This window comes from Clupea harengus, chromosome 13 (genome assembly GCF_900700415.2).
Source record: "Clupea harengus chromosome 13, Ch_v2.0.2, whole genome shotgun sequence".
Classification (NCBI taxonomy): domain Eukaryota; kingdom Metazoa; phylum Chordata; class Actinopteri; order Clupeiformes; family Clupeidae; genus Clupea; species Clupea harengus.
Window position 1 is genome coordinate 14,140,119 of NC_045164.1, and position 16,066 is coordinate 14,156,184.

General features: G+C 42.3%; 1 protein-coding gene across 1 annotated transcript in view; it reads left to right on the top strand.

Moving 5' to 3' along the window:
* Nucleotides 1-16,066, top strand: part of plpp4 (phospholipid phosphatase 4) — a 43,626-nt gene that overhangs the window by 7,530 nt on the left and 20,030 nt on the right. The window contains exon 2 of the mRNA XM_031578914.2: nt 13,640-13,748. Coding sequence (XP_031434774.1) covers nt 13,640-13,748 — 109 coding nt within the window. The remainder of the gene's footprint in view (nt 1-13,639; nt 13,749-16,066) is intronic.

The following is a 16,066-nucleotide window of genomic DNA, read 5'->3' on the forward strand; positions in this document are numbered from 1 at the left end:
CTCTAATGAGACAGAGTGAGAAACAGAGAGAGACTTTGAAATAGAGTGTTGTTGTCTTGGCATCAGGTAAATACAAGCAAATACGTGTATGTACTATACAACTTCAAATGGTTTAATCCCCCCCCCCCCCCCCCCCAGAAACTCGTGCCTGACCTGTGACTCTTTGATCAGTCTTAGCCTGCGAAGCGTGCTGATGAACTGCCACAGGGGTACTGTGAGCCACGCTCCCACATACCTCAGTTTCACCCTTGTTGATGGGAAAGTAATCTTTACCTGACAAGTTCTCCCATCACTCCCATACTGACCCTGCTCCTGGCAGGGGGCGGAGCCAGGCCTGTGAATGATGGGAGGTGAACCGAGAGGGGGGAGAGAGGGGGAGGGGGGGGACCATTGTGTTTTGTCACTCTAGTTCTAACACATTTATTCCAGGGAATTGAAGGGCAGAAAAAGAGCCTGAATGAAAAGCCCTTCCAGTATATTTTGTGATTGGCCATCTCGGCGGGCCAAGGACTCACACAATCAAGACGTCAGAAATGACTCATGAGCGAGATTGAGGCCAGAGATTGAGAAACAAGACTGATCAGGCATGGAAGTTGATGCTGACCCATTTGGCGAAGAAAACTAGGTAGCAACTAGACCACAGGAATTCCACAGAATCATATCTGCCAGGCATGCTAGACTCCCTAGGCATGCTGGCTCTGCAGTACTTACATTGGCAGTTAGGTACTGCAGGGTCTTAGCCAAATCCATTTCATTTCATAAAATCTGGTGTTTAATGGCTTTTTTCTGCTGTGTAGTCACTGTACTCTACTGGAATGAATCAACTAAGAACGTGCTATCACTGAAGACATTAAGGAAGTTGTTAAAAAGGTGACAGAATAAATCCTAGAAGATTTGACAAGCCTCAGTATTTTTGTTTTTATTTCCAGTTTGGTGTCATGAATTATTTTTTTATCATGTTTTAATAAAAAAAAGACATTTGAGAAGAGAGAGTGCCTTGTGATAAATGGTTAATGTGATGAGGTAAATGGAAACAAGGTCTCTGAGTTTTTTGAGTGGATGCTGTTTGTCTTGCTGACGCTGTGAATAATGCAGCCTCTTGTTCCACTTCTGGAAAACTCAGTTTGAAACGAGGCCGTGAGCAGTGTCATCAAGAGCACATTTTTCCCTGCCTCCCGAAAGCTTTCCTCTCATCTCTCTGGAAGCTCCCAGGTAAAATGGCCTCATTTGGTGTAAATGATTTCACTCTGTTGGAGATGCTGTGAAACTTTGATTTCTCTTATGATTCTGACATCTTCTGAGCCACATGTAAAATATCCTGTGCCACTGAAGGCATAGATTTAGTTGTCGTATTACTTATTATACAACCGCACTTTTCCTTTTTTAATCTTTTACTTTTCTATGTTCTTTTATCTGCTCATTTTGAATTACCGACGTGTATGAATTTTGCTATATGAATACATTTGCCTCACCTAGAGTGTTCGGAACTGAATTAATCTGGGCATTAGCGCTGAGATCTGACTGGTAGTGGCAAATCTTCCTCCACATCTCCGCTCAGGCTCACTCAGTTGCAAACTTAATTTACATCAATAAACAAACATGAGTCTGCGGTGTATGCTAGTCAGACACCTCTCAGTGTGACTTCATGTGAGAGTGCTGGTGAACACATGCACGTTTTGAATTATTTATACACAGCAGTAGAGCTGTGATCAAAGCCAGAGGTGACCTTGAATGTTGGTTTCCTGCTACCTTTACAAGCATTGCAAAATTTAGCTTGATCTGTTTGTCATGAATAACATGGCTAAAACTCTGTCTGTTATCCCGGCCTGTTGATGACGCTCATCTGTGACGGAGATGCGGGGTGGCACTCTGCCCATTATTTTAAAATGCTCGGCATGGCAGGTTGCGCTGACACCATGTAGCCTCAGGGAGTGGCATCTGTCGGGGCCACTGCCTCCGTATGCCAAACATTTTGCACAAATGACAACTGGCGCCTGGCATTTCGGTGCACCGTTTCTGCACCGCAGTCTCGCATTCAGCTTGCGTGCCCATGGCCTGGTGACATGAAGCTGCTGTCGGCTTAAATGGCACAGCCACAAGCTTCCCCAAGCATCTGAGTCACACAAGAGAAAGGCAAAGGGCAGGACAGAATGCCTGCTATAGTGATTTATGACTGCCACCCCTTCCTTGCCCCCTACGAATACCACAACAACATTACAATTTCAGATGACAAGACAGGTGAAATTATGCGTACAATAAGTGACACACACGCATATAAACACACACATACTCACACACATATAAACACACACATACTCACACACATACTCACACACATGTTCTCACATTCAGCAGAGAGGGGAAAGACAGGGAGCGGGTAAATCCTCCTGTAGCCAGTGGCAGATGCGAGACCAATTACAGTGGAGTTAGAGGAGAAGGCACGAGTCTGCGGAGAGCACGGGTAGGCTCAGAGCAGAGGAGCAGAAGCACACATGTCTTCTGCTCTCACCACTCTCTCACCTCCTCTTCCCACTGTTTTGACACAGTACACCTCCTTATCCGCACGCCCCATCTCCTGTTGGCTTGGCACATTGTGCTCACATTGTGGTGCTAAGGTGGTATATGGCCACAGCAGAATATAGCCAGACAGACACCTTTTATCTGTTCCTCATGTCATGTCATTGCCTACGCAATCCAAAGGCATCTTCACTGAACTCATAGCATCAGCAGCAGTTCTTAACACTGCTGGCTTTAATACTAAAACATTCTGTTACTATCAAAACAAGGGACCAAAGTGTAAGCCCTGCCAAATAAGAAATGGGTTTGACACTGAAGGTGCTGTGGATTTGGGTTCAAAGAAGCAAAACATGTTTTATTCCATGAAAATGTACTACTGGTTAGAAGGAATATATTAAAAGATAAAAAGCTCTTTTTGTGAGTCTTGTGAAGGTTTTTTAATAATCTGTTAAATCTGTATAAAATTGAACTCATTCCTTCGCTCATTGTTTGCTGTAGATCTCAGCCTGTGTGCTGCAGACACGGAGGGTTAATTAATGCAGCAGTCACGATTTGAGCAGGCAGTGCTACAGGTTCATATTTCCTTTGATGACCATTCCTTAATCACTTGAGCAGATGTAATTAAATGTCAGAGTGTTAGATACGCATATTTCTATCTGGTGCTGACCTACTTGCCTTATTTATAATGAAAATTACGCATCGATTTAAATGCCATACTCATATTAATGAGTTCATTTGTGTGGTGGCAACATCACTGCGTTTGACTGCAGTGTTGACATGCAGATACAAAGATACTGCCTTCATAAACTAAACGCCTCCATGAAATTAAGAATAAATCAGAATTCACAGAAAAAAAGTCGGGATATTACTAAACTGCGAGATCAGTTCATATTCTGATGTTGCAAACTTCAGAATGAAGTCTTGCTTTCATTCTGTGTCAAGCCCACCATTAATCATGCACCTCTGAATTATGATGTGAGGGGGATGAAGCGGGGCTCTGGAAGTTCTCCAAGGAGCTGTCAGATCAGTGCCAGTGGATGTGCCAGTGGGTGACAGGGCTTTCCAGGGGAACCAGGGCAGCTCCTCAGCAGCGCTACGCTAATGTATTAGCCCCCCCCCCCCCCTCGTTTCCACTCTCACTCGTTCACTTCGCTCTCCCCCTCACTCTCATGCACACACACCGCTGTTTTTTTCCCTTCATCTGTCTCCCACTGTTCTCCATTTCTTTCTTTCACTCCATGTGGCGGTCTTTCTTCCCTCTCATTTTCTTCTCTTTCTCTTGCTGTGGTTCTTATGTGTGTGGTGCTGTCTGTTTCCAGGGCCTTATCAGTATGAGTGCAGAGGAGATGGGGGGCTTCTGAGGATGTCTGCTTGTTAGAGCAGGGGGTAGTGAGATATGGAGAGGTACAAGGACAGGGCTGCTGCTTCTCATCTGTGGCTCCAGACCCACATCTACCCCCATCCAAAGCCTCAGTGGCTCAGAACTACATGTCTGCATTCATCAGACTGAGAGGGCACGGGCTCTGGTGGAGGAATCGTGCTCAATGCACCAGGCGTCTTTTCATTCCTCAGACTTTCAAACTTCGTCCATTCCGAATCATCCAGTGACTAATTTGACCATGGATTCTAGTAGTTCCTGTTTTCAACAAATGTAGAATTCTATAACTGTACAGTTTCACCAGATTATATTCAGTGTCTACAACCATCTGCCTCAGAGCACAGGTTCTGCCCCATTGAGACAATAAGGAGACACAGGGGGTTAGTTTAGGAGAAATAGAAAACCTCACTGACTTTGCATTTCACATATCAAAATGAATTATGAATAGTTAAATGAATTGTGGGCAATTTGACAAGGGAGTTGACGTTTGCCGTGATGCTGTAAACATATATTAATTTGAATGGCTGTAATTACATACAGCTCATTTGGATCCAGTATTGGCATGGGAGCCATTCTTACTCTCTAGGGATGACTGATCAGAAACCATTTGCTTAAACACCTAACACATATAGAAGTGCTACTGAACCCGTCCACGTCAAATATTCCCAAGTGCAAAAGCAGTGAAAAAACAAGATTTGATACTCCAACATGCATAAATTATAGGGATGACATCAGCCTGGAAAGGATGCACCACAGGAAAACCACATATTCACGCGCATAATTACCTTTTCACCGTGTTAAAGAAGTCCTCTGGCTCAACCGAGGGTCAGTGATCAAGGGCAAAGGAAACATGTAAACAAGAAACCTGCATGGTCCAGTTATTTCCACTGGTTTGCAATCCTGTCGAGATGTCTGCATATGATTTGCCATCTCGTAGTAAGCACAAGTAGGTGGGTTTATGCACAGTTACTCAGGTAGTCATGCATTGCATTTTTTTTTTCAAAGCCTTTGGGTCTTTGGGTGTATTTACGTATGTGTGAATCTATACAAAAATCTGACATTTGGAGAGTTTATCAAAAAAGGGGTACACATCCTGCCTGGTAATAAATCCCACGGCATCACTGAATGTCCTGCCAAACTGATTTGAGGTGACAGAGAATCCATTGGGTCAAACAAAGTGCTTGTGTGATGTGGTTGGTGCTGTCTGTGGTGGGTTTGATTCTGTCCTTTCTAAATGTACCTTGATGAAAAATGCCAGGTGTGATAAATGTCAGGCAGAGCCCACAGAACCTGGCTGACGTGTGTGTAAGACAGTACAAAATGTAACCAGTGCAGGAAGAACACCTGACTGGAAGGCTAAAGCGTGTGTGAACTAGCAATTAAGTGTGTGTGACGCGCTAGACATTATTGACAACTCCATTTATATCTCCGGCAGCATGAAGAAGTGGAGAAATCAAATAAAAAATGATCATGCCTAGGCCAGTTCACACCAATGAAAGGAACCAGCTGAGAAGGCTTTTGCTGAGAATGAATTGGTTCCCAACACATCCATGACACAACATGGAACATGGTGTTACTGCAAGAAATATCTCATAACTGTCTCCAAACCGTGCTGGCCACAGACTGTTCCCAGGTCTTAACCAGCGTGTGATAAGAGCAGTGCTGTGAGCGCGCTCTCTCTCTCTGCCTCACAGCTGCCTACCTGTCCTCAGAGCTCAGAGTGCAGTGCCTTCCACAGGAGCCCTGTGGGACCCGCCAGATCATCAGGAGACTGGGACAGATTCCCTCTAGTCTCACGCAGAACCAGATGTGACCTTACAGTACACACATGGGGATGATTTGTTGAAACTTGGTTAGAGTATTGCGGTGACATCCATCAGCCTTTTCTCTCTGAAAACCAGCCTTCAATCTCACAAATCCCTCCAAGGCACCATTGTTGACTGTGCATATCTTGCCCCACTAGACTAGTGGCCCTGACGTCAGTTGCCACAATTAAGCAATATAGTACGAGTGCGAGTGGGGTAGGTAAGGGATATTCCCACGGGTGGTGTTCGGCCGTAGCCACGAGGCCTCGTGGCTACGGCCGAACACCACCCGTGGGAATATCCCTTACCTACCCCACTCGCACGAGTACTATATTGCTTTTATAAAACAATTTTATAGTCAACCAATTAACATTTAAACACGAAGTTATTGATTAAAAAATGTTTATTTCGCCATTGTTTCTCCGCAACAAAAAATAGTTCCATTGTCAACGTCTTTTGGAATTATAAGAACTTTGAATTAACGGTTATCGCTTAATTGTATCAACGCGCTATAGAATGTTTCATCGAGGAGTGATTTATTATTAGCTGTGAAAAGTCCGAGTTGGGATGTCCTGGGATATTCCAACTCATGGAACGTCTCTTGTCCAATCAGAAACAGCTAAATAATTCAATAGAACCCAATTGTTTTATAATTGTCTATAAAAGACCCTCCTGGGTCTCCTCAGCAGCTCGTTCATTTGGAATGTAGAATCTTCTTGTGGTGTGTTGCTGTGTGGGTGTGGATGAACAGAAGAGCAGAGTGACAATAAACATGGAGCCAACTGAGCTTAGATAAATAGACGTTTCATAAATGAGATAATGATGATGCCAGAGGCGGGGGGGGGGGAGTGGCGAGGCGGTGTGGATCATGTAATTACCCAGTGTGGTCTGGACTACAGCTGGGGCCTTTGGACCATGTGTCGAGCCCACTGGGATACTCTTGCACTGCTGTCAGCCTGGCTTCCCTCCCTCTCTATTCTTAGAGCCGTGTGCTCTCCCAACATCCTCCACACTCCTCCTCTCATTTGTCTGTGACAACCTGGCCTTGGATGCCCCGGGTTCACCTCCTATGCCAGCGCCAGAGGAGCCCAAGGAGAGGATGAGCCCATTTCCAGCGCCAGGTGTGGTCAAAACATCAGTTGTTGTAGGAAAGGAAATAGTTGCAGCATTCGCAATAGCGGTGCTTTTATATGTAGATTGTAATGTATTCTGTGTGAAAGGTTTTCGGAGTCTTTGGAAGTGTTCGAAAATGTCTCTCATTAATGTCCTATTTAATGGTCATGGGATCTGATGACTGTGATTTTGACAGGAGGTACCCAGTATTGAGATAATGACGAGAGATAATGTAGACTGATGTAGATCATTGTCTGAATGTCCTGACACGCATCGTTGGGCACACAGTGTGTCAAAACAATAACGTGCCTCATTGAGATAAGGGATGACCTACACCAGCGCGATACATTAGCCATGGAAATATTGCATCGCTTGATGCTCGGAGGGAAGAGACAAAGGTGGAACCCTCTGACTCACTCAGCTGTTCAGGCAACCAGATGAATCACACCCCCCGCTCCCCCTCAACACTCGCTCACGTGGCAGATGCAGTCAGGCAGAGCAATTACTGCCTTGCAATAAAAATCATGGCATTTCTGCTCGGCTTCTCCATTCTTCAATTTACTGGGTGAATATGTGCCCTGGCTGCAACGCGCCACGTAATTACAAAATGTGATGAGAATTGATCCTACACGCAGCTACACAGTGCTTAAGTGCTGTGGGCAACATGGGGCTGATGCCAACCCCCCATTCTTCCCTCTCTCTCTCTTGCTCCCCATCACCTTGGAGGAGAGATCCCTGGGGGGTATGCCGCAAGCCTCCCACCTGCCAAAGGATCACTCAAGAGCCGCCCCCTGTGCCCTTCTCTCAGTTCTAGGCTCCTGCCTGCCAGGTTGGGATTGTGTGACACGGTATTTCATCTCTTTTGGTGTAACTCGGTCCCCACAGGGTGACACTCCCAGGAAACGATTGGGCCAACACTCTCATTGATCTCCATGCGCCACCCCTAAATATCTTGAGAGTTTCCTTCTGTGAGAGTCCATGCGTGAAGTTGCCATTGGGAACCACATAATGAGGTGATCATTAAAGACAGTTGGGGAAACTAACGGCTCTGGTCTGGTCTGACTTCTTGTCTAATCAATTATGGTAATGGCCGACTGCAGTGATAATGCCAGGAGATGGCCAGAGGCACAAAGACCACTGAGTCATAAAAGGGAGAGCAGGCTCAACCCACAGTAGGCCATCAATATCCTGAAACTCTTCAAGGACCTCCCATATCCCTGCTGTGGAAATGTTTTACCTCCTGCAGATCCAACTACATTAACAGGGGCGTTTTACTGCTGCCGCAGAGGTATTCTTCAAGTGTTCGGCTGCTCTCCCGGGCCATGTGGCTGTCTGGTTTTCTAGTGGGCCATACAATCTCTATTACTTTGTAATAATGGGCAGAAGTAGCCCAGGGAACTTGCTTTTTGATATCCTTAATCCTTCTCCGCTTATCCCTCTGCTCTTCACCCAAAGCCAGGCACTCAATCAACGGCCTCTATGTAGACACACATCCATTCCCCAAACAGGAGAAAGGTGTGATGACCTCGTGGCAACTGCTAAGTAAATAAATAAATAAATAAAGGCAGTAATTAAATCATACCACATCCGTTGCTTCACCTTCTCCGTCCGCAGTGACCCTGCAGACATCCTAATCAAATTGTGATGCTGTGTTTTATTAAATCATGGAACCACAGAAGGAATGGATGTCCAAACCTTCAGTGGGGATGACAGTTCTGTACTGTGATTCTTCACTTGGAGCAGAGTTTTGCGTCTTCTGCTGAATCCATCAAATTGTCAAACAGTAGACAGTTCTACCTGCCGGAGGTTTATGAAGTGATAATGTTCACTGCAAAGTTGTTTCTTGCTAGAAAAGCTGTTTGACTTTGTTTTGTCCGATGTGACAAAACACAGCATGACATGATTCAGAGGGATATATTGTTGTTTTCATATGAGGTACAAGGCATATTGAGAGAGAGAGAGATCTCCAGCATGTGGGACTGTAAACAAACAGTGGGCGATGGTTGCGATACCTCATCGCTAACTCCCGGAATAAATCTGGCATATATTGGCACCTCCCAGTTTGAAAGCTATTTTTAAGCCATCTGTTTGGCCGTGAGTGTCTTCGCTCTCAGCAGCAGACATGCTTCCCAGACAGCTGATACACTGGTGTGACTGGCTGTGTGTCAGCTTCCGTGGGGATATCATGCTGTCAGGAAGCAGACACATGCAGAGGCAGAACTCCCCCTCTGTCTTTTCGCACTCTCTCTCACTCTCTCACGCTCCTTTTTCTGCTTCCACCCATTTCCTCTCTTCTTTCTGAGGGTTCATCTACAACATTTTAGTGGTATGAGCTGTGATGTTACTGTATTTGAGTTTGTCTTGGTTTGTTAAGATAATTCAGTCCAAGGGTTTCTGGGTTCCTGTCAATCTACAGGGCCACTGATTTTGTGTGTGGTTGAGAATAGGCCTTGGATGTGAACACTCAGCCTATACATCAGTATATATACTGAAAAAATACAAATATGACTTGGTGGGATTTGGTTCCATGTTTCATAAACTGAAATAAAAGATCCTTCTATTTGTCCATGTCCACAAAATTCTTATTTCTCTCAATTCATATCTATAGCCAGAGCATAGCATAACACTCTAGAGTGAAAGTAGCCATTTGTGACAATGCTCTCTGATATTGCATTACATTGTTATGGCAGCACTTTACATACCTACTTACCTTGGCAGTTCCTCATAACACACTGAGTGTATAAGTACCTCATAAATCCATGCCTTGGATGGAGTCATTATGTTTGGAATATTTCATATTTCTTTGCATATGTTGTAGTTAGGATGTGAGGCAATATCAGGAAATAACATAACTCAGTTTCGTCTTGTTGCTGTGGCTCTTTTGTTGTTAGACTTTGTTTTTGAACCAGCCTATGACTCACATGAACAGTTGGTGACGAATCAGTGTGATACCCCCAGGAGAGGAGGCATGGCTGGTAGATGCAGGAAGATGAATAAAAGGGAATTGTATTTTATCATTATAAGATTCAAGTTTTACTAACCCTCTCCTGTCATCAATACTGCCTGTCACACAACCACACTTAGAGGACCATGGCAGTTCCCAGTCAAGAAACAAAAACATTAACATGACATTGCCTATCTCTTCTATCGGTGGTTTGCACATTCTGTCATGTGGATTTCTGAGTGTGGATCATGTGATTGTTCAGCATTAGCTGGTAATATAGCAAGAATCAGTAAAAAGCACTGAGTGGAAGGACGCTGCAGTGGTAAACCCAAATCCCCTTGGTGGAAATACTGCTAAAAGACCACAGACTAAAGGAAAACAATTATGATAAATTTGTCTTAAAGTTGCGTCTGAAGATTCGAAATTGTGTGGGTTGTGAGCCCATGCATCATTGAGATGAGTTTGTGTCAGAGTGGCCTATTATTTAGCTGCTATTGATTCAAATACTTCTTTATTTAATTTCTCATTTATCCCTTCTCTGAAAGAGTAAACTGTTTTATTAACTCCTTTCCTAGCTCATCTTTTCAAATGCCTCCGTAGACTCATTAAATTAAAAGTGAACTGGACTTAACCCATTTAATTTTTTATGGACATGAACATTTTACAGACATTTAATTTTTATAGATTAGTAACCCTTTGAAATAATTAATCTTTTTTAATTATTTTCAAGGGAAATTAGGTGAAAGGTGTTTTATGGGCGGTCAGGATTGTGACCGGTGGGATAATGTGTTGACGTGGCATATTTCTCCTAGATGCAATCATCAAAACTCTTATACATGCCTGCCCAGTTATTTACACATTTAGAACTCTGTCAGTGGCGGTCCCCAGAATTGCCTCCACAATGATTTGTCACATTCTGCTTCATCACTCTTTCACAGGGGGAGGAGGTCATCGTCACTGAAAATGCTCTTGTCATGAAGAGTCTGTTTGCAGAAGTTCAGCATATGCATTCAACAGCCTGGCTGGCAAATGGCCTGTATCCCCCTCATAGTCCATATCTGACCCATCGCTATCACAGTCACTGAGGACAACATCTTTCTCATTAAAGGGATAACTGCAATGTCACATGCCTTGTCTGGACTGTCACCTAGATCCAACATATCCAGAACTTGAATCAAAGTGAAACTAAAAGAATGAACAGAGTAGAAAATCAGGTAGAACAAAAAACTATGCATGTGTGTGTATACCTTAATGCCCCTAGGTGTTTCCCATCCGTCACTATTGTTGCTGTCAAAATATGCCGTTTACTCATTCTATGACCACATTAAACAAAGCTGAGTAATTACAAATGTATCTAAATAATATATCAATACTAGACACCTTAAAGATGCTGTGTACCAAAGATGTTTCTCCTATCTTTATGTATGCAATACACTTCACTAATCTTTTGTTTGGTAGCTTTGATGCAGCCATCCTCTTCTCATGGCTCCACCAGGAAGTAAACAGCTCTGGTCATGTGACAAGTGACACTAAACATGTGACCCTGTACATATTTCAGTGAGATCCTTGCGTTGATGCATCGTTCAGTAACATTTTTAGAATCCTTATAACTGAAAACATTCACTATGGTGACCGATAGGGTTAAGGAAAATACGTGTATGAAAGTGTATATTAATCAGTGTAAATCAAAGTTTAATTCTGTTAATATCACAGCAGCTAGCCATCTCCACATCTGAGTCAAAACGTTATTATGAACTTAAACACTTCTTTCTTATTATTTTTTTTAATTTAAAATGAACATGTGAAATAGTCATCGATCACTTGTTTGACATTTCTTATGGTTTTTGAAGCACTTGTTAACAACTAGTGCATTTGACAGGGTTAGTCAAAACAAGACTAGTGTAAAGTGGCTATGGCATTCACTGCTGTTTTGAGAGAGGGAGAGAATAGATAGACAGTCAGAAAGAGAGAGGGAAAGCAATAATTTTCCAGATAGAGCGACATGTGAGCCTAAAGTATGTGGATTGCTCACATGAACAATGCTGACATGAACTTGACTAATACATTTATGATAATTGCCTCTATTTTCTGTGACAGATATTTTGTTAGTCCCGGTCATTTCAATGAATGCTACCTTATTGAACAGCATGTCATTTCAATGAATGCTACCTTATTGAACAGCATGTCATAATTTAGTGCAAGTGAGCCATTTCAACCCAGGGTTGGATGATCCATTACCCATTATGGGTGGAAGGGTAACACACATTTGACACCATCACAATATAATCTTAATGCAAACATCAAAATAAGCGTACATAATTTGGCCTGTTCAGTGTTCAGTGTCTCTTTTTTTAAGGAAAAAGGAAATTGAAACTTTAACAGTTATCCAAAGAAGGTGTTTATAAACCATTTCTGATGGGCAGCCTAAGGTGTATTGATATTTGACAAGTTATGTATGGTACGCTACAAAATGACGTTGCTTTGGAGGAAACCTATTACAAGGACCATTTCAATCTGGACAAAGATATCAGTGAGTGACAGCGGCATCTTGGTGGTTTTCTTATTGTAAATTAATGAAGGAATGGCGGGAGGAGGAGGAGGAGGAGTGGGTCTTAAAATGAAATCAGTTTTCCTCTTCTTTCCCGTCAGTGCTGTGCTGAGCCCTTAATCACAGCGATCTGCAATAATGCTTCCGAGGGAAGAGTAATTACAATGCCGGTAGTGAAGAAGGCGGAGCGGCAGCAATGCCAATTGCAGATTTGAACGAAAAAAACTTTGAGCAAACAAATGATGACTTGTTATCTCACTTTGTGTTGATTGGTCTCCGGCGTTTCTAGCTGCAGGTTTTCCTATATTGATTCATTGCACATCGAATTTCTAATTAAATCAGTGATGCGGCGTTATAACATACAGCTACACTCTCGAAATGAGAAGTTTTTGGTAAGATATAAACTAGTTGAAAATTCACTACTTTAATATTTCCACCTGAATAATACATTCTCTATGGTTCTCGCTGTTTTATAATGTTTCTGTCCTCAATATAAAATTCTATTAATTCAATAGAATGTATGAGAATGTTCCATGCTGCAGGGATATCGTTTGTGTTCTATTCCCCTTAAGATTGAAGCAGTTCTGTGTGGATTGACAGAAAGCCTCTGTTTTGAACCAAGAGAACAAGGTCTTATTTGATCGAAATCTGCTTGGCAGCAGTGCACAGAAGGAAGACCGATGCAAATGAGCCAATGCTGTGGCTTCCAAAGGGGGTGCGTTTAACTGACTCCACTAAGGTCACAAACGGACAGAGATGTCAATCAGTGTCTGCACTATTTTACGTTCTGTATCTTAAGATGTCCTTTTTATGAGGGGGTGGGGTGCTGTGTCACATTAGATTATCCTGACAAACTAATTACTTTTACCTTTTACCGTGACAGTTCCTTATTCTCTGTTTACTATTGTGCATTACAATGCTCTTCTGCCAAACAAATAACCATGTCTATAAAATGAGGTTGTGAAATTGATTGCTTAAGATGTAATACATTGCTTCATTAGGGCTTTATGTTTAAACGCAACATTCATAAACCATTGAGAGGGTTCTTAATAAGAGAGGCAGGAAATGCTCAGCTTTGCTATTCGAGTCTTAATGGCTGGGCTATCTGTTCATTTAGTGCTCTTTACAGAGAGAGGCAACATCATCACGCGGACCCTCTCAGCTGTGGTAGAACTGGCAGGTTTAATTTTCAAATACATCAGGCCTTCACGAAGACAGGAAGATCCTCTTCTAACTTCCCTGGTCATAGAGTTTTCATTGTAAATTCTCATAGACTCTGCTTGATGATTGACAGCTCTCTCTCTCTCTCATTCTCTCTCTGTCTGTCTCGCCAGCTTCACAGAGTTCCTGGAGCCCTTTGAAAGAGTGATCCAGCCTGAGGAGCTGTGGCTCTATAAGAACCCCCTAGTGGAATCAGACCACATCCCTAAGAGGGTGATGTTTGTAAGTATGGGCTCTCATCACTCCCATTGCAAAGCTTTTCATCCTGAGATAACAAGGAAGTACCAGATTGTTGCACTATGTGAGCCTAAAGTATGTGGATTACTGTTGCTCAGAGTTTAGGGACAAGGAGCGTGCTTCCACAGTATTTGTATCCATCACAAAGAATTCTCATTTCAGTGCATAAGTGGAAGAACAATGGAGCTGCCTTCTCCTTAAATAAATATGCATGCTTACAATCACAAGGACCATATTTATCAGTTAATGCTTCATTAGATGGCCATTACAAACCCATAAGTGAACGTCCGGCGGTTTGTGTATTCGCTGGAGAACGTTCTGCATCCATTGACTTGTATTTCATCCTGTAAAGGATGAAGGGTTAACCAGTAAACAACAAACTTAGACTAAGAATAAAAAATGATCTATGTCATGTTATTGTTAATTTTGACAAATGGCAGTTATTCACCCGATAAATTAGTGCCTCAATGGCTTCACTATGAATGCTAAATGGCTGCTTCAGTCTGTGGCTCAGTCCACAAGTGAAAAAGACCAATTTGGCATATTTCCATTATCCCAACACACCCATATTCATACAGCCCCTTGCCTCAGACAATGTATTACAATACATGCAATCTGTATAACAACAACATTTTAAGGAAGATTTGTGTCCCAGTTGTTCAGTTCCAGTGTGAAATATGGTGAAATCCTCCAGTATGCCTCTGCTGCTGTACAGCGGAGCAGAGAGTGAAGGATAAGTGTTTATCAATAGTTATTATAAAGCACATGATCAATCTTCCCTAGAAATATTCTGCTGTGTGTCTCCTGAAGGATAGGTGACCTGGATATTTTTCACAAATAGATGTGTTCATTGGAGTGTAAAACACATTAAATATAATCAAATTGATGGAATCAATAGCATGATTGCGAAGAGGATTAGGATACTCTCTCTCATTGGGAGTGGTCCAGCTGCCAAACCTCACCATGTGAGGATTATCATAATAAAGTGTTTTCTCCAGGAAGTGCTCATTGCAATTAAAGCCATTACAGACTATGGGTTAATATCCTGACTAATTTTAGCCAATTTAGCGACCTAGTATTGGTCTAAATGTCCTTTTTTCATTCACCGCATCTAAAAGTGAAGGTGTTCCTTGACACAAAAGGACAATGTCTGGCCTTAACTATTGACTGGGCTCAGTAGCTGGTGCCAGGAGGGAGCCATGCTCATATTTCTGAACACAGTTAAACTATAGAGGCAATCACCTTGGGCACAAGATGCTCACATAGAGAAAGTGGATACATCCATGGACCATAAACTACAGTTTATGGGTTCCTCTTTCAGAGTGCCTCATAAAAGGAGAGGCAGGTGTCAGTACTTTCTGTGCCAATGGATCACTGTCTAAATGACAGACCACTAAAATATCGCCATGAGGCAAGAACATGCACTGTGCTCAATACAGTTTACAATGATGCCTGGTGTTCTATATTATGTGTATTTCTCCTCAAAGGTCTGCAAAATGGCCTTTTACACAAATGAAATGAATTGGGCTTGTTTTATTTGAAGTAAAAAGTTTGTGAAATGCTTTACATGAATGTTCTTCTACACAACCTAATGCATCAGTCACCGTTAAAAATAAATGTGATCATCCGAATAACGAATCTATACTGTATGTACTATTAGATGCTGAGGATTATGGTTTCTTTATACAACAGTAAGGTCCAGTTGAACAATTTATTACATTTCTGTTTGGACAAGAGGCATTCCATGAGTGGGAGTCCTGCAACGACCTGCTCAGACTCTTCACTAATAGTAATCACTCCGCATTTGATATACTTCAACCCAAAGATTCTAGAGCTCTTCTCTATAGACCAATTGTTTAAAACTTTGCAGCATGTGTATGTAACCACTGCTAATAGAAAATTGACCATTTTCAACAGAGTTTTTTATTGTATCATCATCATAAAAACACTGTGTTATACACTACGTCTGAATCACACCCATAGATACATCCTTTACCAACCCCACTCTCACTTGTGTATCATTGCTTAAGTATTGTAGCTAATGAAATACTGTGTATATCAATGACGTCTCAAACCAGTAACATAATCATTAACAAAACAATATCTAGTCTTAAATGTTGAGGTTAATGGTACATTGATGATACCTACAGCATGTTATTCACATTTGTTAAAGCAATATTATGTAACAATTTTACCTTTAAAAAACAGCTTCAAAATCAAATCATTTTAGTGGTAAACTAACAGAAAATGGCGTCTGTGCCACTGCCACTGCCACATACGCCTGGTATTGATGTACAGGGCAC